A 15,104-nucleotide genomic window follows, 5' to 3' on the forward strand; every position below is an offset into this window, starting at 1 on the left:
ACGTGGGGCTAGGTGGGCTGGGGGAGAGGGGTGGGTGGGGTTGGGTAGGGTGGGCGTGGGGAGGCTGGGTGGGGTGGGGTGGGGTGGGAATTTTTTTTAAGATTTATTATTTTTATATTTTTAAAAATATTTTTAAATTAAAAAGGATGGAAGAAAAAAAGAAGGGGGTGGGGGTGGGGGGTGGGGATGGAAAAAAATATATTTTTAAAAATTTTTAAAGATATTTTTAAAATAATTTTTTGATTTTTAAAAATATTTTAAAATTATTTTTAAATTATTTGAAAAATATTTTTCAATTAAAAAAGATGGAGGGAAAAAAGGATCCTTTTTTAATTTTTTTTTAAATTATAAAAATATTTTTAATTTTTTAAAAATATTTTAAAAATATTTTTAAATTAAAAAAGATGGAGGAAAAAAAGGATCCTTTTAATTTTTTTTTTTAAATTATAAAAATATTTTTAATTTTTTTTTAAATTTTAAAAATATTTTAAAATTGTTTTAAAATTTTTAAAATATTTTTAAAGTTTTTAAAAATATTTTTAAATTTAAAAAGATGGAGAGAAAAAAGGACCCTTTTTAATATTTTTTTAAAATTTTTATATTTTTTTTATTTTTTAATTATTGTTAAATTGGCCAAAAAATGACCCCCACTCGCACCCCCAGGTGAGTGGGTACACTCTCCTTGTCCTAGTCAGCATGACCTTGCCACATGGGCAAGGTCAACGGTCAAAGGGTGCAAAATGTTGCCTTTTGAATGGTTCAAGGGTCCAGATGACAAACATGTAAGTAAGGTTTGCCTAACCTCAATTTGGCTAACCTCAAGAGGAAAGGTTTTAAAACTCTATAAATAGAAGATCTTTCTTTCTCATATATTAACACAATAACATCCACATATAGTTATTTAAGAGTAATTGTTTAGGGGAAGACTTTATCTCAAATAGTTTTTATACTTTTTTATTTAGGTTTTAATATGTAGGTCAATTGGCTGAATAATATTATGTTTTATTTTGTCATCTTGTTTATCGTCTCAAATAATTTGCAACTAGTAGCTTTCGCATAACGCCCTCTCGATTTTGAACCCAACAAGTGGTATCAGAACCTATGATTCAACGGTTCGATGGTTCAAATTGGAGACATGTCGAGATCAAAGTTGCAACCAGCTCGACGATAATGAATTTTTGTCAAAAGAAAAAAAAAGCCAAGATACTATATGTGGAGAAAAAACTTCAAACAAATTTTTAACAATCATGCTGCTAATCCATCTTTAAACAAAATCAATTTTCAACCCAGGCTTATGGGTTCTAACTTTCAAACTCTGCTTACTTTCACCACTTGAGCTCCTTTCAACTCGTTCATTTACTTTTAACACATTAGCTCCACTCTTAACTTGTGTTCACTTTCAATGCACAAGACTCCACTTTCCACCCTATTTACTTATAACATAGGGATTCAATAATATCTAACTCATGCTTTTATTTTTTAACGAATAAGGCTTCAATTTTTAACCCATATCAACTTTTAATCATGGTAAGCAACAGTGATATATTAAGATCGTGTGAAGAAGGAAGATCAAGATTATTTTTCCATAAAATCAAGTAAAAAAAGAGAGATTTGTTAGGTGTTTTGCATTTTCGTACCAAAATTAAGTTTTATTTTTTGGGGAGGAAAATAAAAGTAACCATAATTACTTTTAATTTTCCTAGAAAAAAAATGTAAAACTTTTTCATATTTGGCTAACCTCGAAGAAAGATTTTGAAACTCTATAAATAGAAAACCCTTTCTTCTCATACATTAAGACAATAACATCCACAATGTAGTCGTTTAAGAATCTTGTTTAGGGGATCAAATAGTTTTTATGTTTTTTTATTTAGGTTTTAATATGTAGGTCAATAGGCCGAATAATATTATGTTTTAGTATATTTTTTTTGTCATCTTATTTATCGTCTCAAATAGTTTGCAACTATTAGCTTCTGTATAACGCCCTCTCAATTTCCAACCCAACAAAATACTCGATAACTTTCTACATTAGAAGTCCCATTACAAGGGTAAACAACACTAGTGCATTGTCTGCCACTCCGATTTGCCAAGGCCGCAACATAATGCTCACCAATTTGCATTCTGCTAGCACATTCCTTCAGTTTTGAACTCAAAAATACCACAGCACCAGGCACCTTGTTCCCCTGTGATATCCAGACTAAACTTGATATTGATTGCCTTGTATAACGAAACTAGATCTTCTCAGTATGTTCACCACAATTTTAGCCATTTGTATCTGTGTTGGGTACTGTGAAGTATGAATATTTGCTTGACGGAACAGGATTATCTCTTTGCACTCATACAGTTGTCCTCAGAATAGCCATCCCTGACGTACGCCAAGAAGAATCTGCCATATCCCTGCAATATCTACTGCACGTTGTCATTCACGAGGAAAATACGCTTGACAGATAGGATCATTGTCCTAATATGGTCCTGAAAAACCCTTACCTCACGAGCTAACTTGGAATGAGGGGGTGTTAGACTATCTCATATAGGTTGACGGAATGACCGGTCTTCTTATATAATCTCGGACCATCTTTGACTAATGAGCTAGTAGGTCCCTTTTCTTAACAAAATCTCTTTGCACCCATGCTGCTGTTCCAAGTCAAAATGATTATCCCTGATATATGCCAAGAATCTTGGATCATATCAAAGCAAAATTGCACATCTACTCTACATTACTACTATTCACAATAATCAATTTCTTCTACACCAAAGCTTTTCATGTGATCCACCAACATATCCACCAAACTAGCAATTGATTTAATATGTCCCACCGATATATCTTCAGCAGTAAATCGAAAAACTTGATTGCTTATCTCTATCCAACTATAACCAGGATCCCTTTTAAGTCCATTATCTTTCATCAACTTCTGCACTCTAGCTGCTTGATCCCAGTATCCTAAACCAGCGTATAAATTTACCAACTGCAAGTGAGTAGAGGTGGACCATGGTTCCAGTGCAAGCCTATTCTCAGCAGCCTCAATCCCCAACCAAAAGTTCCCCTGAAGCCTACACGACATAAGCAAGGAACCCCAGATGACACCATTTGGTTGAATTGGCATTTTCTTGATAAACTCACGAGCCTCTTCTAATAAACGCGCCCGTCCAAGAAGATCCACTATACATGAGTAATGATCTAGCTCTGGCTTCACACCATAATCAACCATTGAATAAAAATACGACATGCCTTCTTTAACGAAACCTGAATGACGGCAAGAAGATAACACCCCAAGGAAAGTAATGGAATCAGGTCTCACTTTTCGCTTCTTCATTTCCTCAAAAAGTTCAATAGCTTGAATTCCATGTCCTTGCTGTCCATATCCACAAATCATCGAGTTCCACGACACCAAATCTTTACTCTTCATACTTTCAAAAACGTCAAACGCATCCTTTACTTCCCCACATTTACAATACATCGATAAAACTGCATTCGCAACATGTACGTAGGACCCATACCCCATGAGAATTATATGGCAGTGAATACTCTTCCCATGACCAAAACACCCACTACCCATACACGCGCTCAACAAGATCGTAAACGTAAACTCATTAGGCCTCAACGCCAACCCCATCATACCCTTATACAATTTCAAACACATATCCAAATCATTCTCCAACGCAAACGCATATACCATAGTACTCCAAGACACAACATTTCTCACAGGCATTTCATCAAACACTTGATACGCATCCACTATTCCTCCAAAATTACTATAAAAAGTAATCAAAGAACTACCAACATAAACATTTGATAAAAACCCATTAACAATAACCATACCATGTACTTGAATCCCTACACTAAAATCCCTTTTCGACGCGCATAAACTCACAGTGTTTGATACTAAACTCACCCCAATTTTTGACCCTTCTTTATGAAACTTAAATAACAATGAGATGGAATCACCTTCCATTGAACACGAAAAGGATGATGTTTTATCAAATGGGTGCTTGCAATCTTGCTCATTACTTTCCACTGAACATGAAAAAGACGGTTTTTTATCAGTTGGGTGTTTGCAATTTTGCTCAGAAGATGTTTGAAGAAAGTCCTCAATGAGTTGAAGATGATTTTTTCGGTGATTCTTGGTCACATTTGGTTTCTTTGGAGCTAAGATATCAAGAAATCTTTGGCCCTTTAATGGCTTATTTATCTTGGTGAGTGACAAATTTTTTCTGATGCCATAACGAAAAAGGAGTTTGTTCATTTCTTCACATTCAAGTAAAGATCATATTAAGCAGAGTAATATATATGATCTAATTCTAACCGGAGGTCACGGCTTGGCTCGACAAAAATGAAGGTAAGGCTGTGTATCAATACTTGTGGTGGGGCTTCTTCGTATTCTGTGCAGAGCGGGAACTTTGATACATCGAGCTGTCCTCCTAATCGGAGGTATCGAGTTGAGTTCGACTATTGAAAAATTCCTATTGAAAGCCTTGTTACTAGAATAGGCTCTGCTATGCGCAATTTAAATTAGTCGAGACTTTAATGCAGGTATTAATTTAAATTAATTGGAGCTTCAGTATGGGCATCAATTTGAATTAATTGGAATTTTAATATGGGTATTGATTTGAATTAGTTGAGCTTCAATGCGGGTATTGATTTGAATTAGTCGGGGCTTTACTTGGGTATCGATTTGAATTAGTCGGAGCTTTAATATGAATTTTGATTTGAATTAATCAGGAATTCAATACGAGTATTGATTTGAATTAGTTGAGGCTTTAATGCGAATATTAATTTAAATTAATCGAGATTTTAATACAACTATTGAAACAACTGGCGAAAAAACAAAAAAAAAAATCTAATATATTTCAAAAACTTGAATGTAATTAGAACACTGATACAAGTAACAAAAAATCTTGTCTCAATTCCTAAAATTGCACGTCAAAATGTTTCCATATCTTTTTGACTGTATTTGTGGATATTATTTTTGTAAATAAATAATTACTTTGTTTATATAATGCATGTGTAACTCTCGCGCCAAATTTGAAATCCAAAAAGTGCAAAGAAATAATGTTTCTATAATTAATAGACTTGAGTCATTGATATAGGATTTTAAACTTATTTCAAAATTTTATTTAAACTCTTCAACTCAGATTTTTATCTATCAGCCTCTTAATCCACTTAAAATTTGATTCACCTAATTTTTTTTTTGTCCATATAACACGTCGCATGGTATTTACTCACTTTGAATGTGTGAATGAATTTCAAATAATATTTTACTTTTTTTTGTTTTGAAAAACCTACTCAATAAATAATAATTTATTAATAAAAAATAAAAGAGAAGCAACTCCACCCACACCCCATGTTGTCATCTTCTTCACCCTCATTTCTTGATTTTAAAGCTAGAGCAATTTTGTAGCTACTGCAATTTGTTTTTAATGCTTTGCTGTTTTGTTTCATTTTACTTTTAATAAATAAAAACTATTTTTGACTTTGCAATTAAAAAAGTTTTCTGATATACGAATTTTCACTAATCTCCGTTATTTTCGAGCAAACATCAACAAATCAAATATAAATTCACTAAACTTATTGAAATGACCAGAGAAATTGATGAAGTGAGTCAAATCCTCTTAATTTTACTTCATCTTCGATTTCAAAATGGTTCACCATTATCATCTCTCTACATATTTTTCCCTTTCCCAAATCAGATATAAAAAAAAATTATTTCAATGAAACAACATTTTTTCTGACAATATTAAGACGAATCTAAATTAATTTTCTTTAAATTCTTCTACCAAAGCAGACACAAGCATAGATCAAATTCAAAGTTAAACTCAATTCTTTCTTTTGTTTTGGGAAATGAAAACGATGTTGTTCCCCTCAAAAGTTTGCAATCTTTTGCATCTTACTCTTCTCTCTATGCGCCTTGTACTAGAATACTACCAGTAGGACTAATAAATTCTTCACTTTTTTAATGAAGAATAACGATTTTCTTTTACCATCTCCGGGTCCTCTCTTCAGTTTTCATTTTTATAACTCAAATCTATAAAGAACGAAATAAATTAAAAAAGAAGAGAAAAAATATTAAAAGAATGAAGGAGATTTAAGTTTGAAAATAAAAATTGGGAAGGAGATGAATTAAAATTGGAGAAACAAATGAAGGACAGAGAGGAGGTGGGCGTCGTTTTTTTTTTTTTTTTAAACCTAAATGTATTACTCTCTCCGTCTTAAAGTATGTGTCGTCATTTAACCGGATACGATATTTTAAAAATAACTATTGACTTTGTTAAAGTTACAAAATTATCCTTCTTAAAAAAAGGATTAATAGTATTTAAAATTAAATGAGACCATTTTTAATTAAAAAACAAATAAAAAAAATAATAGTATTTAAAATTACGTGGGACCACTAAGGATAAAATTGTAATTGTATCTTTAAAAACTTATCAAATAAGAAAAGACGATATTCTTTTTGAAACGAACCAAAAAAAAAATGATGATACATAATTTGAGACGGAGGAAGTAATTAAAATTAGGTGGGGAGGATAAAGTGAAGAAGCTGATGGTTTAACATTTTTGTCTTTTTCTTTGAAAGAGGAAAAGAGTAAATACATAAAGGCCCTCTCATCTTGTCTGAATTTTGTAAAAAAAAACTTAAATTTTTACTCAACCTATTTCTCCATGATTCTTACTTAATCTATTGCAAATAGGGTTGTTTAAAATCAAACCGTATCCGATAAGCCATCAGCAAAATTAACTTATTGGCTTATCGGATAAATAATTGGTGAACGAATTAAATTTTTTTAATTAACGACTTATTGGTGTGGGGGTGAATTACACAATTTTCTTATTGGATAAACCGTTAATTCGTTAAGAATTACCATATATACTTATATTTTCCACCTAAATATATAAAATATATATTATATTATACTATAATAAAATTTAAACTCAAATCTAATGGATCTAAATTCTAATCTAAGCCCATCCCTAATTAACTCTAAACAGTAAAGTACTTACTAACTAGTAACTGCTAAAATTATTTATTCAAGTACAAAATGTCAAAACTCATAACCTGTTCATTGCTTTGGTTTTCTTTGCCGACTCAAATCAAAAGTACTCAACATTAGCCAAAGCTTTAAAGAGATTTAGCACTAGTATTTTTGTTGTTAGTGTCACTGTGAAAAGAAAAGAATGTTCTATTCTGTTTTGTTTTCTGATTTTGAGACGCATTCAAGTAGGAATGGTGGATGTTCGATAAAACGTTCGATAATTGTTTATCCGTTAGCGAACCAACCGATATCTTATCGGTTGGCTAGTGAATTTTTATATTTTAAAACCGATAACCGTTAAGTGTAATGGTCTATCCGATCCGTCTGATAAGCAACCCTAATTGCAAATACATCATTTTTCGCTAAATTTCAGTGACAACGAGAGTGAATACACTCACTAATCAGATTCTGCCACGTGTTAAATATATTTAATTTATTTTTTTAATAAATTTTTCTTTTTTATTTAATTTATCACCCCACCCCACCCCCTCTTCCCCTACCCCACCCCATCCAGCAACACCTCCCTTCTCGCGTCCAGCAACTCCCCTCCACCTTTCACCCCCATTTAACACCCCAACCCCTCGTCCAACACACCCACCCTGTCAGCATCTCCACCTAACCCCCCATTCCGTCAACATCTCCCCGTTCAATTCTTTTTTTTTTTTTTGGGTTCAAACAATTTCAAAACATAATTTTATGATTGAATTGAGTTTTAAAGATAGTTAAATGATATGATTTAACTGCAAAATGGAGCTTTAATGATATGATTTAAAAACAAACTTCAATGAAGCTTTAATGGTGTTGAAAAAGAAATGATTGATAGTTAAATGATATGATTTAATTGCAAAATGGAGCTTTAATGATATGATTTCAACCAAAAAAAAAAAAAACTTCAATGAAGCTTTAATGGTGATATTGTGTTGAAGAAGAAAGGGGGGGAGGGGGGGAGAGGACATACAGGGTAATTTTAAAAAGAAAATAAATATTAATTTTTTTCAAAATAAGTTTGTCTTTTTTTGTTGTTACGTTAAATTAGATTTAATAAAATTGAAGATCATTTAACTTCTAAGATAGTTTTTAATAATCTTTTATTATTTGTATTTGTCTTCGTAAATAAATCATTATTGATTGATTCTATAATATGTTTGTGCAGATGGAGAAAGATTTATGTAAAATATGTGGACAAAACTTCGTGTCGATTGCAAGTGAATTTAAGGTATGCTTTTTTTATTCTGAATTTTATTTTTTATTCATATTAGTTCTACTTTTTATTAAGGCGTAATTCATGTTACTATTTTTTGTCAAAATCATACTTACATTAAAAAAAAACTATTGAGATAAAAATAAAGTGAAAATTGTGATTTCTCATAATAGCAAACAAATCATAGTGTCAAACAAGTATTAAACAAAGTCATTAGTTGGCTAGAAGATAAAACATAATGGTAATTAGAGATTTCATGCGTTAGTAAATCAAATTTATAATCGATTTCATTCTTTCATTAGGGATAATTTGAATTGCTCAATTTACGTTTTAGTATCGTCATCAAGACTCTAAAGCATATTTTTCTTTCAAAGTATAATATTAAATAATTGATATTTCAATATGTCATATTTTTTTTTAATTTTTTGTCCATATCTTTATTTTATAAATTATAATTGTTTGTCTTGAATGAGAAATGCACGAAATGAAATGTGATTTTACATGCCTTGACTTGAGTGGTTTGAAAAGAGAGAATAGGAGATCTTTTGAAGGGTAATCTTTTATTTATCAAGAAATTAGACTTGCGTTACTTTAAATAAATTTGATTTATAAAAGCAGGACTTTTAAAGGAGGATCAAGTATATTGTTTGATCTAAATAATAAAAATTTATTCTTTCATATACACGTGCAAAGCACGTACACTTGACTAGTAAAATAGAAAAAGTAGTAACTAGCATGAAAAAAAATCGAATCTTAATTGCAACCAAAATCTTATTTATATATATGGGGTGTAAAATAATAATTTAGCATAAACTTATTGGGTTATCGTTTTACCCAATAACCCAATAAAAAAAATCAAAATCGAATCAATGACCCAATAATTTTTTTTTTACAAAACTATTAAAAAAATCGTTAACCCAATAACGATAAATCAATAACATTTTTATCGATTTGATTTTTGTAACCTCTAACTTAAATTACGATTTCTTACTTCATTTGTTATAATAAGAAACTTGTTTGTGCATGTGAGTCTCCTCAAAATTCTAATCGAAAACTACTATGAAACACTAACCGGAAAAAAATAATTTCATATTTTTAACACACCAAAAAAATATAAATTTTTAGACAATAGCTTATTTGATCGACGAAAATTTAACCTTTCACTATTTTGGAGTAGAGAAAAACTGAAAAATAATTTGCGGATAATTAAGGGTAGAAATGAATTATTTTCTATTATAGGATAAATATAAGGAAAGTGAATGGTATTTATCCATGTGGACAACCACATCAACTTTTTTTTCCATGTGTCCATGCGTGTATTACATGCTGTGCACAGTCAGCAAAAAAAGGTCACACGACTTACTAAGACAACAAGTTTGGGGAGGGGGGGGGGGGGGGGGTACTTAGGATAAGTCAAAGTTCAGGTGTACCATAAATAAAATATAACAAGTTCAGGGGGGTAATGTATACTTCTCTCTTTAAAATAATTATTTGACTCACTTCACGTGTCACTATTTAATTTATCAAATTATCACGTTATCACGAGTGTAACGCAAAATATTTAAGTGGTTCAAATTTGGAGGGGTATAAGTGTTCAATAGGTACAAGTCTGAGTTGAAGGTCCAAATGAGATCTCAAAACAAGTCTAAGGGTCTATCGATGGCTTAAGCCTAATTAATATTACTAAGGTCCGTATTAATTGATTTAGTTAAATTTTGTATATTATTCATTTGATTTTTGATTTTTGATCTGTAAATATGTTAAATTTATAATTAAATTAGTAAGATATTTGTTACCAGTTTATCGATTTTTAGTCATTAACAAGTTTCGTTTTCGATTTAACCCATAAGAAAATACTCCTCTAATTTCATTAGATAATCCAAGGAAAGGCTAAAATGACCAATCCGTAAAAGTTAAGTTTGCCCCCGATAGGTGTTGACTGACGATAACCAAAGCAATGATCAGATTTCTTGTTCTAATTAGCGTCTCCGTGCAGAGCCAAGAATTTCACTAAGGGAGTTTAAAATTGAAAAAAAAAAAAAGTAAACATACAAATTAATCGAAGGGGGTTCAATATCTACCATATATACATAATTTTCTTTTAATCATGTATCAATAATATACTTTTCCATCGAAAGGGTTCGTATTTGAAACCCCTCGCCTATCCCCCTCCTTCCCCCCCTCTAATCCTAGATTATAATGTAGCATAAGTACATCACTATGAATATTGAAAAAAAATATAATTTGTCCACATTAATATGAAGATTAAGGTTAGCTTTACAAAGAAAATATGCATCTATTGAAGATTCCTAGGATACATGAAGAGACAAAATCCACCCTTTTCATGAGGATTTTCGCGATAACGATGATTGTTGCATATTTGTTTAATTTCGCTAAGAAAAAAAAACTATTTAATCTAACAATTAATATATTTATGATAAAATATTATGAGTCTATTTGGATAGGATTAAAATCTGATCAAATCAACTTTTAATTTATCTTTTAGCCTTTTTAGATGTTTGGTAAAATTAAAAAGTAATTAAAAAAAGTTAAAAAACTGATTTTAAAAAAAGTGAGTACCCCAACTTTTTGTTTTTTAGATTAAAATTCTTTTAAATTTGATCAAAACATTTACCTTTTTATCCCTTATATTTTTCTCCAATTCCAACAATATCCCGAACTTGTAGCCTTTGAATATATGATTTTTTTTTTTCTTCTCTTTGCCGCTTTTCTTCATCTTTCTCCTTTGTTTTTACTGAATCCATCATTACATCGGAGATTTGGTCAAAAATTTTATTTTAGAATTAAAAGTTATAAATAATTTACCTTATTTGTGGTGTTAACAACTTTAAGGACATTTAAGTCTTTTTAACAACAAAAAAGTGTTTACCATCACTTGTTTATCAAACACATCAATAATTTTTTTTTCAGTTTCAACACTCCTATCCAAACACTTGTATGCTTAATTTCTAAGCATTTATTTTAAACTTTTCATCACTTAAACTAATTTTTTTTTTAATCCTATCCAAATGGGCTCTATATCTCTCTCTCAATGATTAATTTAACTAAAAATTACACAATCCACAACTTAAGTTTCACTTATTACAAAAAATTCCATCTCTCCAAACATATTACAAAAAATTCATTTTTCTCTAAAAATGCATATACATAGCTTTCTATGTATATGTCGACCTTGTCATACTTGTTATGCATATGAATCGGTCTTGTTATGTATATGCTGACCTTGTCATATACAAAGCTTTCTATGTATATGTCGTTGTTGTTATGTATATGAATCGGGAGAGAGAGTAAAGTAATTAAGTAAATCGGACAGAGTGTAAATAATTCTAATAAGGTTGAGATTTATGTTATTTGTACTTAATTTAATCCAAATACAGGGCACAAAAAGAACATTCTGGTACATAAAAGTCTTTGCTATATGCAAGGTTTGAGAAAGAGTCAAATTATAATAGTTTATTGTATGTAGATTTTTCATACATATTTATGCAAGAAATCATTTCCAAATATCACTATTCCGACTAACAAAATAACAAATATTTTTTTTGGGGGAGGGTTCACTTGGTGTTCATTACTCGCATTGGCGTCCCGATTAATCTGGATTGTGCATTGTAGACACCTAATTTTGTCCCTTTCGAAGTCTAATTTTATTCATTTTTAGTTCACCTTACCACGTGTCCAACCCTATGTAATTATATCCCACAAAATACAAAAATAAACAAAAACAATACCTCTAACTAATTTATTTTATCCTAACAACCTATCCAATTAAAAGTGGACACCTCACACCTCACCACCCCATACCCATACCCTCACCTACCCTACCCTCTCACCTCATTCACGTGTCCCACACATCAACACACAAAAAAGGTACCCATATACATACACTACATTTAGAGAACACAAAAAAAACATACGCATACACCATTCTTTCTTCCTCTTCATTTTTCAAAAACAGATAGATACAGGGGAATTCCATCATCCTCACCATAGCAGACCTCACTCACAGAAACCCACATAGATTTACCCACAAAAAAATCTCACGCACACACTCACAGCTCACCGAAAAATAGATGACACACACAGAGTAAAGGGAGACAGAAAAGGTGAGAAATCAAGAGTGAAAAATGGAGGGAGATTAAGAGAGAAGAGAGGAACAGAGCGAGAGAGAGAGCTGCGAGAGAGATCATGAGAGAGAGGGAGAAAACGCAAGAGAGAGAGAAGAAGGGAACCGATCCATGAGCCTCGATTCCGGCAAAACCTCACTGGAGTACACTACCCCAATACCAACAAACCCACCGGAAAACCAGTCCCATACCTAAGGTTTTGAAATCTAACCCAAAAATTAGTAGAGATCCGACCCATTTTTTCTTTTTTTCGGACGCTAGTTGAGCTCATCGGAGCTCCGGCGTCTCGTCCCTGTTCGGGTCGCTGTTCTGTTCGTGGTTTGATTCCGGCAAAGTCACGCCAGAATTATACGGTTCTCCATTATCGCGAAATACAAAGCAGTGACCAAACCAGCCGATTCTGGCGAGATCGGGTCAAAATCCGATGGCATATCTCACGATTTTTTCTTGGTTTTCTCCGGTAACGACTTGGTGTTCGATCTGTTTGTCTGTTTCTCTCATGAATTTAGGTTTCAAATCTGATTTTGGAAAGTTGGTTGATACGAGTTGTGGGTTTGTTGACTGAGGTTCTGCTCGGAATATTCGGACGCAGTCTTCGTCTTTTCACTCGATTAATATTTGAGTTTGAAAGCTACGAATTGAGGTCCAATTCTATTCCCCTCTTTTATTTAATGTTTATTATATTTGGTGTGTTGGAGTGAACATTGTGTTTGGTTGATGATTGTGACGTGGTGATATGTTTTGATATTGTGTTTGAGCAATCGTGATTACTGTGGTTGATATTGATTGATTGATTCACGTGAATGAAGGAATTGAAAGATTTGAATTCATGTGGGAATAAGTGGGGCGAGAATTAAAAACTTGATATAATTAGTGAATTTTGATTAGTTTGATTCATTAGTTGTTTGACTTGAAATAAACGTTATTTGAATTTGGTAGTATCAAGATACGCCAATTGGAATAGGCAAGACGTAGGTCGGGTAGGCAAATCTAGAGATTGTGGGTTGATTGAATGTTTGAAATTTGATTGAATGGTTTGATTTTATTACTTTTGAATCAATTGTATAATTTGGCCGGGGAATGCCCCGAAGTGTATGTATATATTTATTCACTGGGGAATGCCCCGAGGTATCATGTACCTGGAGGACGTTCGTGATGAAGGCCCGAGGCGTCGGGTAGAGCATTAGTCTAGAATTAATTTAGAGTAGGATTTATTTTTACACATTTTTTATTTTTGGACGGTATAATTGGACTGGATACTAAAGTTTGGATTGTTTTATCTTGTTTGCTTGATTGATTATTTTGCATGTTTTGTGTGGTTTATATATATTCATAATGTCAAATTAGCCTATACGTTCCGCCAAGCGACCATGGTCAAACCACCGGATCGAGGGGTGCTAACACCTTCCTCTCGATCAATAGAATTCCTTAGCCAGAATCTTTGTTCGCAAATCAGTTTTAAAGAGTCAAACTATTTCGAAAAGAATTTTCCAAAGGTGACTTGGCACACCGGATTATGCCAAGTGGCGACTCTGAATTTAATTATATAAAAAAATCCTTTTCGGAACAGAATTTTCATTTTTGTCACTTAATAATAAAACCCTTTCAAACTTAAAAATTAATCTTTTGGTGTACGAAAAAGGGGAATGACAGCTGTGGCGACTCTGCTGGGGACAATTTCAGAATCCAAGCTTTTTTGGAGTCGTACCGGCTTTGCTTGGCATTACGAGTGTATAAGCATTATTTGTGATTTTTGTTTGTGTTTTTACTTTTGTGTATTTTCGTGCTCTTTATTTACAGTATTTATCCTATGTGTTACCGCTTTTATATCTGACATTATGTGAATAACTCGAGTCATTCTTTCCGCAACAAGTCTCGGAGCGCACGTCGTGCGCACGAACTCTAGTTGAGTCACCTTTATTTTAGGGAGGAGCTGTTGGATGTATGGAGTTGGTGGAAAGTAAAGTAACCACTATCGACCATATGCTCCCCCGAATAGCCTTGTTAGTAAACCACAACGTAGGTCAGCCTTTAGGTCATTCTATGTACATCATATTGAGACCTAGCAGCGCCCACACGGTCCTTTGTAGGAGACTCACCTTTAAAGTATCCCCATATGCTAAATGTTGCATCTTTGAGGTAATGTGGTCATTTGACGGACTGATTCGGGGAAAACATGTGTTAGAAGTAAGGTATGCTTGAAAAAAAAAAGAGAAAAGGTGAATCAAAGAAGAGTTTCGTAGTTTTTAGGTTCTTTATGGCTTTTGTTTTTCACAATTGAAAAAAAAGGGATTTTTTTTTTTTTTACTTTTTGCACTCATTTTTTCAAAAAAAAAAAAAAGAAAAGATTTTCCTTTTGTTTCCTTTAGCAAACATTCACAATTCGAAAACTCCAAAAAGATTTTTTCTGGAGCTTTTTATGAAAGAAAAATTCAAAAAAAGGGTGGTAGAAGTTTTGTACATTTCATATAATGAAAATACCAAAAAGATTTTCCTTCATAGCTGTTGGTGTCGTTTTTTATGTGAAGTGTCAAATTGAAAACTCAAAAAAAAATTGTTATGTTGTTCATTGTGTGTCTTTGGTCGTGTCTCAAGTTAAGGTGCAATCTGTTATTTAATCATTAATTGTTCAATCTGGATGAACTATGCACCCCTGATTCTCCTCTTTCGAGAGTGAGATACGTAGGCAGCCTATTATTGGTTCGGGGATCTTATTTGAAAAATTCAAAAAT

The 15,104-nt window shown here is 32.3% G+C and overlaps 1 protein-coding gene across 2 annotated transcripts; it reads right to left on the bottom strand.

Moving 5' to 3' along the window:
* Nucleotides 1-1,989: 1,989 nt before the first annotated feature.
* LOC107843029 (pentatricopeptide repeat-containing protein At2g37320) lies at nucleotides 1,990-4,723 on the bottom strand. 2 transcript variants are annotated; one of them, XM_016687153.2, is made up of 2 exons: nucleotides 2,485-4,723; nucleotides 1,990-2,394 (listed from the first exon to the last, which is right to left on the bottom strand). In XM_016687153.2, the coding sequence occupies exon 1, from the start codon at nucleotides 4,239-4,241 to the stop codon at nucleotides 2,721-2,723; it is 1,521 nt and encodes a 506-aa protein (XP_016542639.2). In that variant the 5' UTR covers nucleotides 4,242-4,723; the 3' UTR covers nucleotides 1,990-2,394; nucleotides 2,485-2,720. The 2 variants fall into 2 exon arrangements, with proteins under 2 accessions (XP_016542639.2, XP_047252050.1); XM_047396094.1 differs by having other exon boundaries at nucleotides 1,990-2,403.
* Between the last annotated feature and the right edge of the window lie 10,381 nt (nucleotides 4,724-15,104).

The sequence above is a fragment of the Capsicum annuum genome, chromosome 9 (assembly GCF_002878395.1).
Source record: "Capsicum annuum cultivar UCD-10X-F1 chromosome 9, UCD10Xv1.1, whole genome shotgun sequence".
In the NCBI taxonomy this organism is placed as follows: Eukaryota; Viridiplantae; Streptophyta; class Magnoliopsida; order Solanales; family Solanaceae; genus Capsicum; species Capsicum annuum.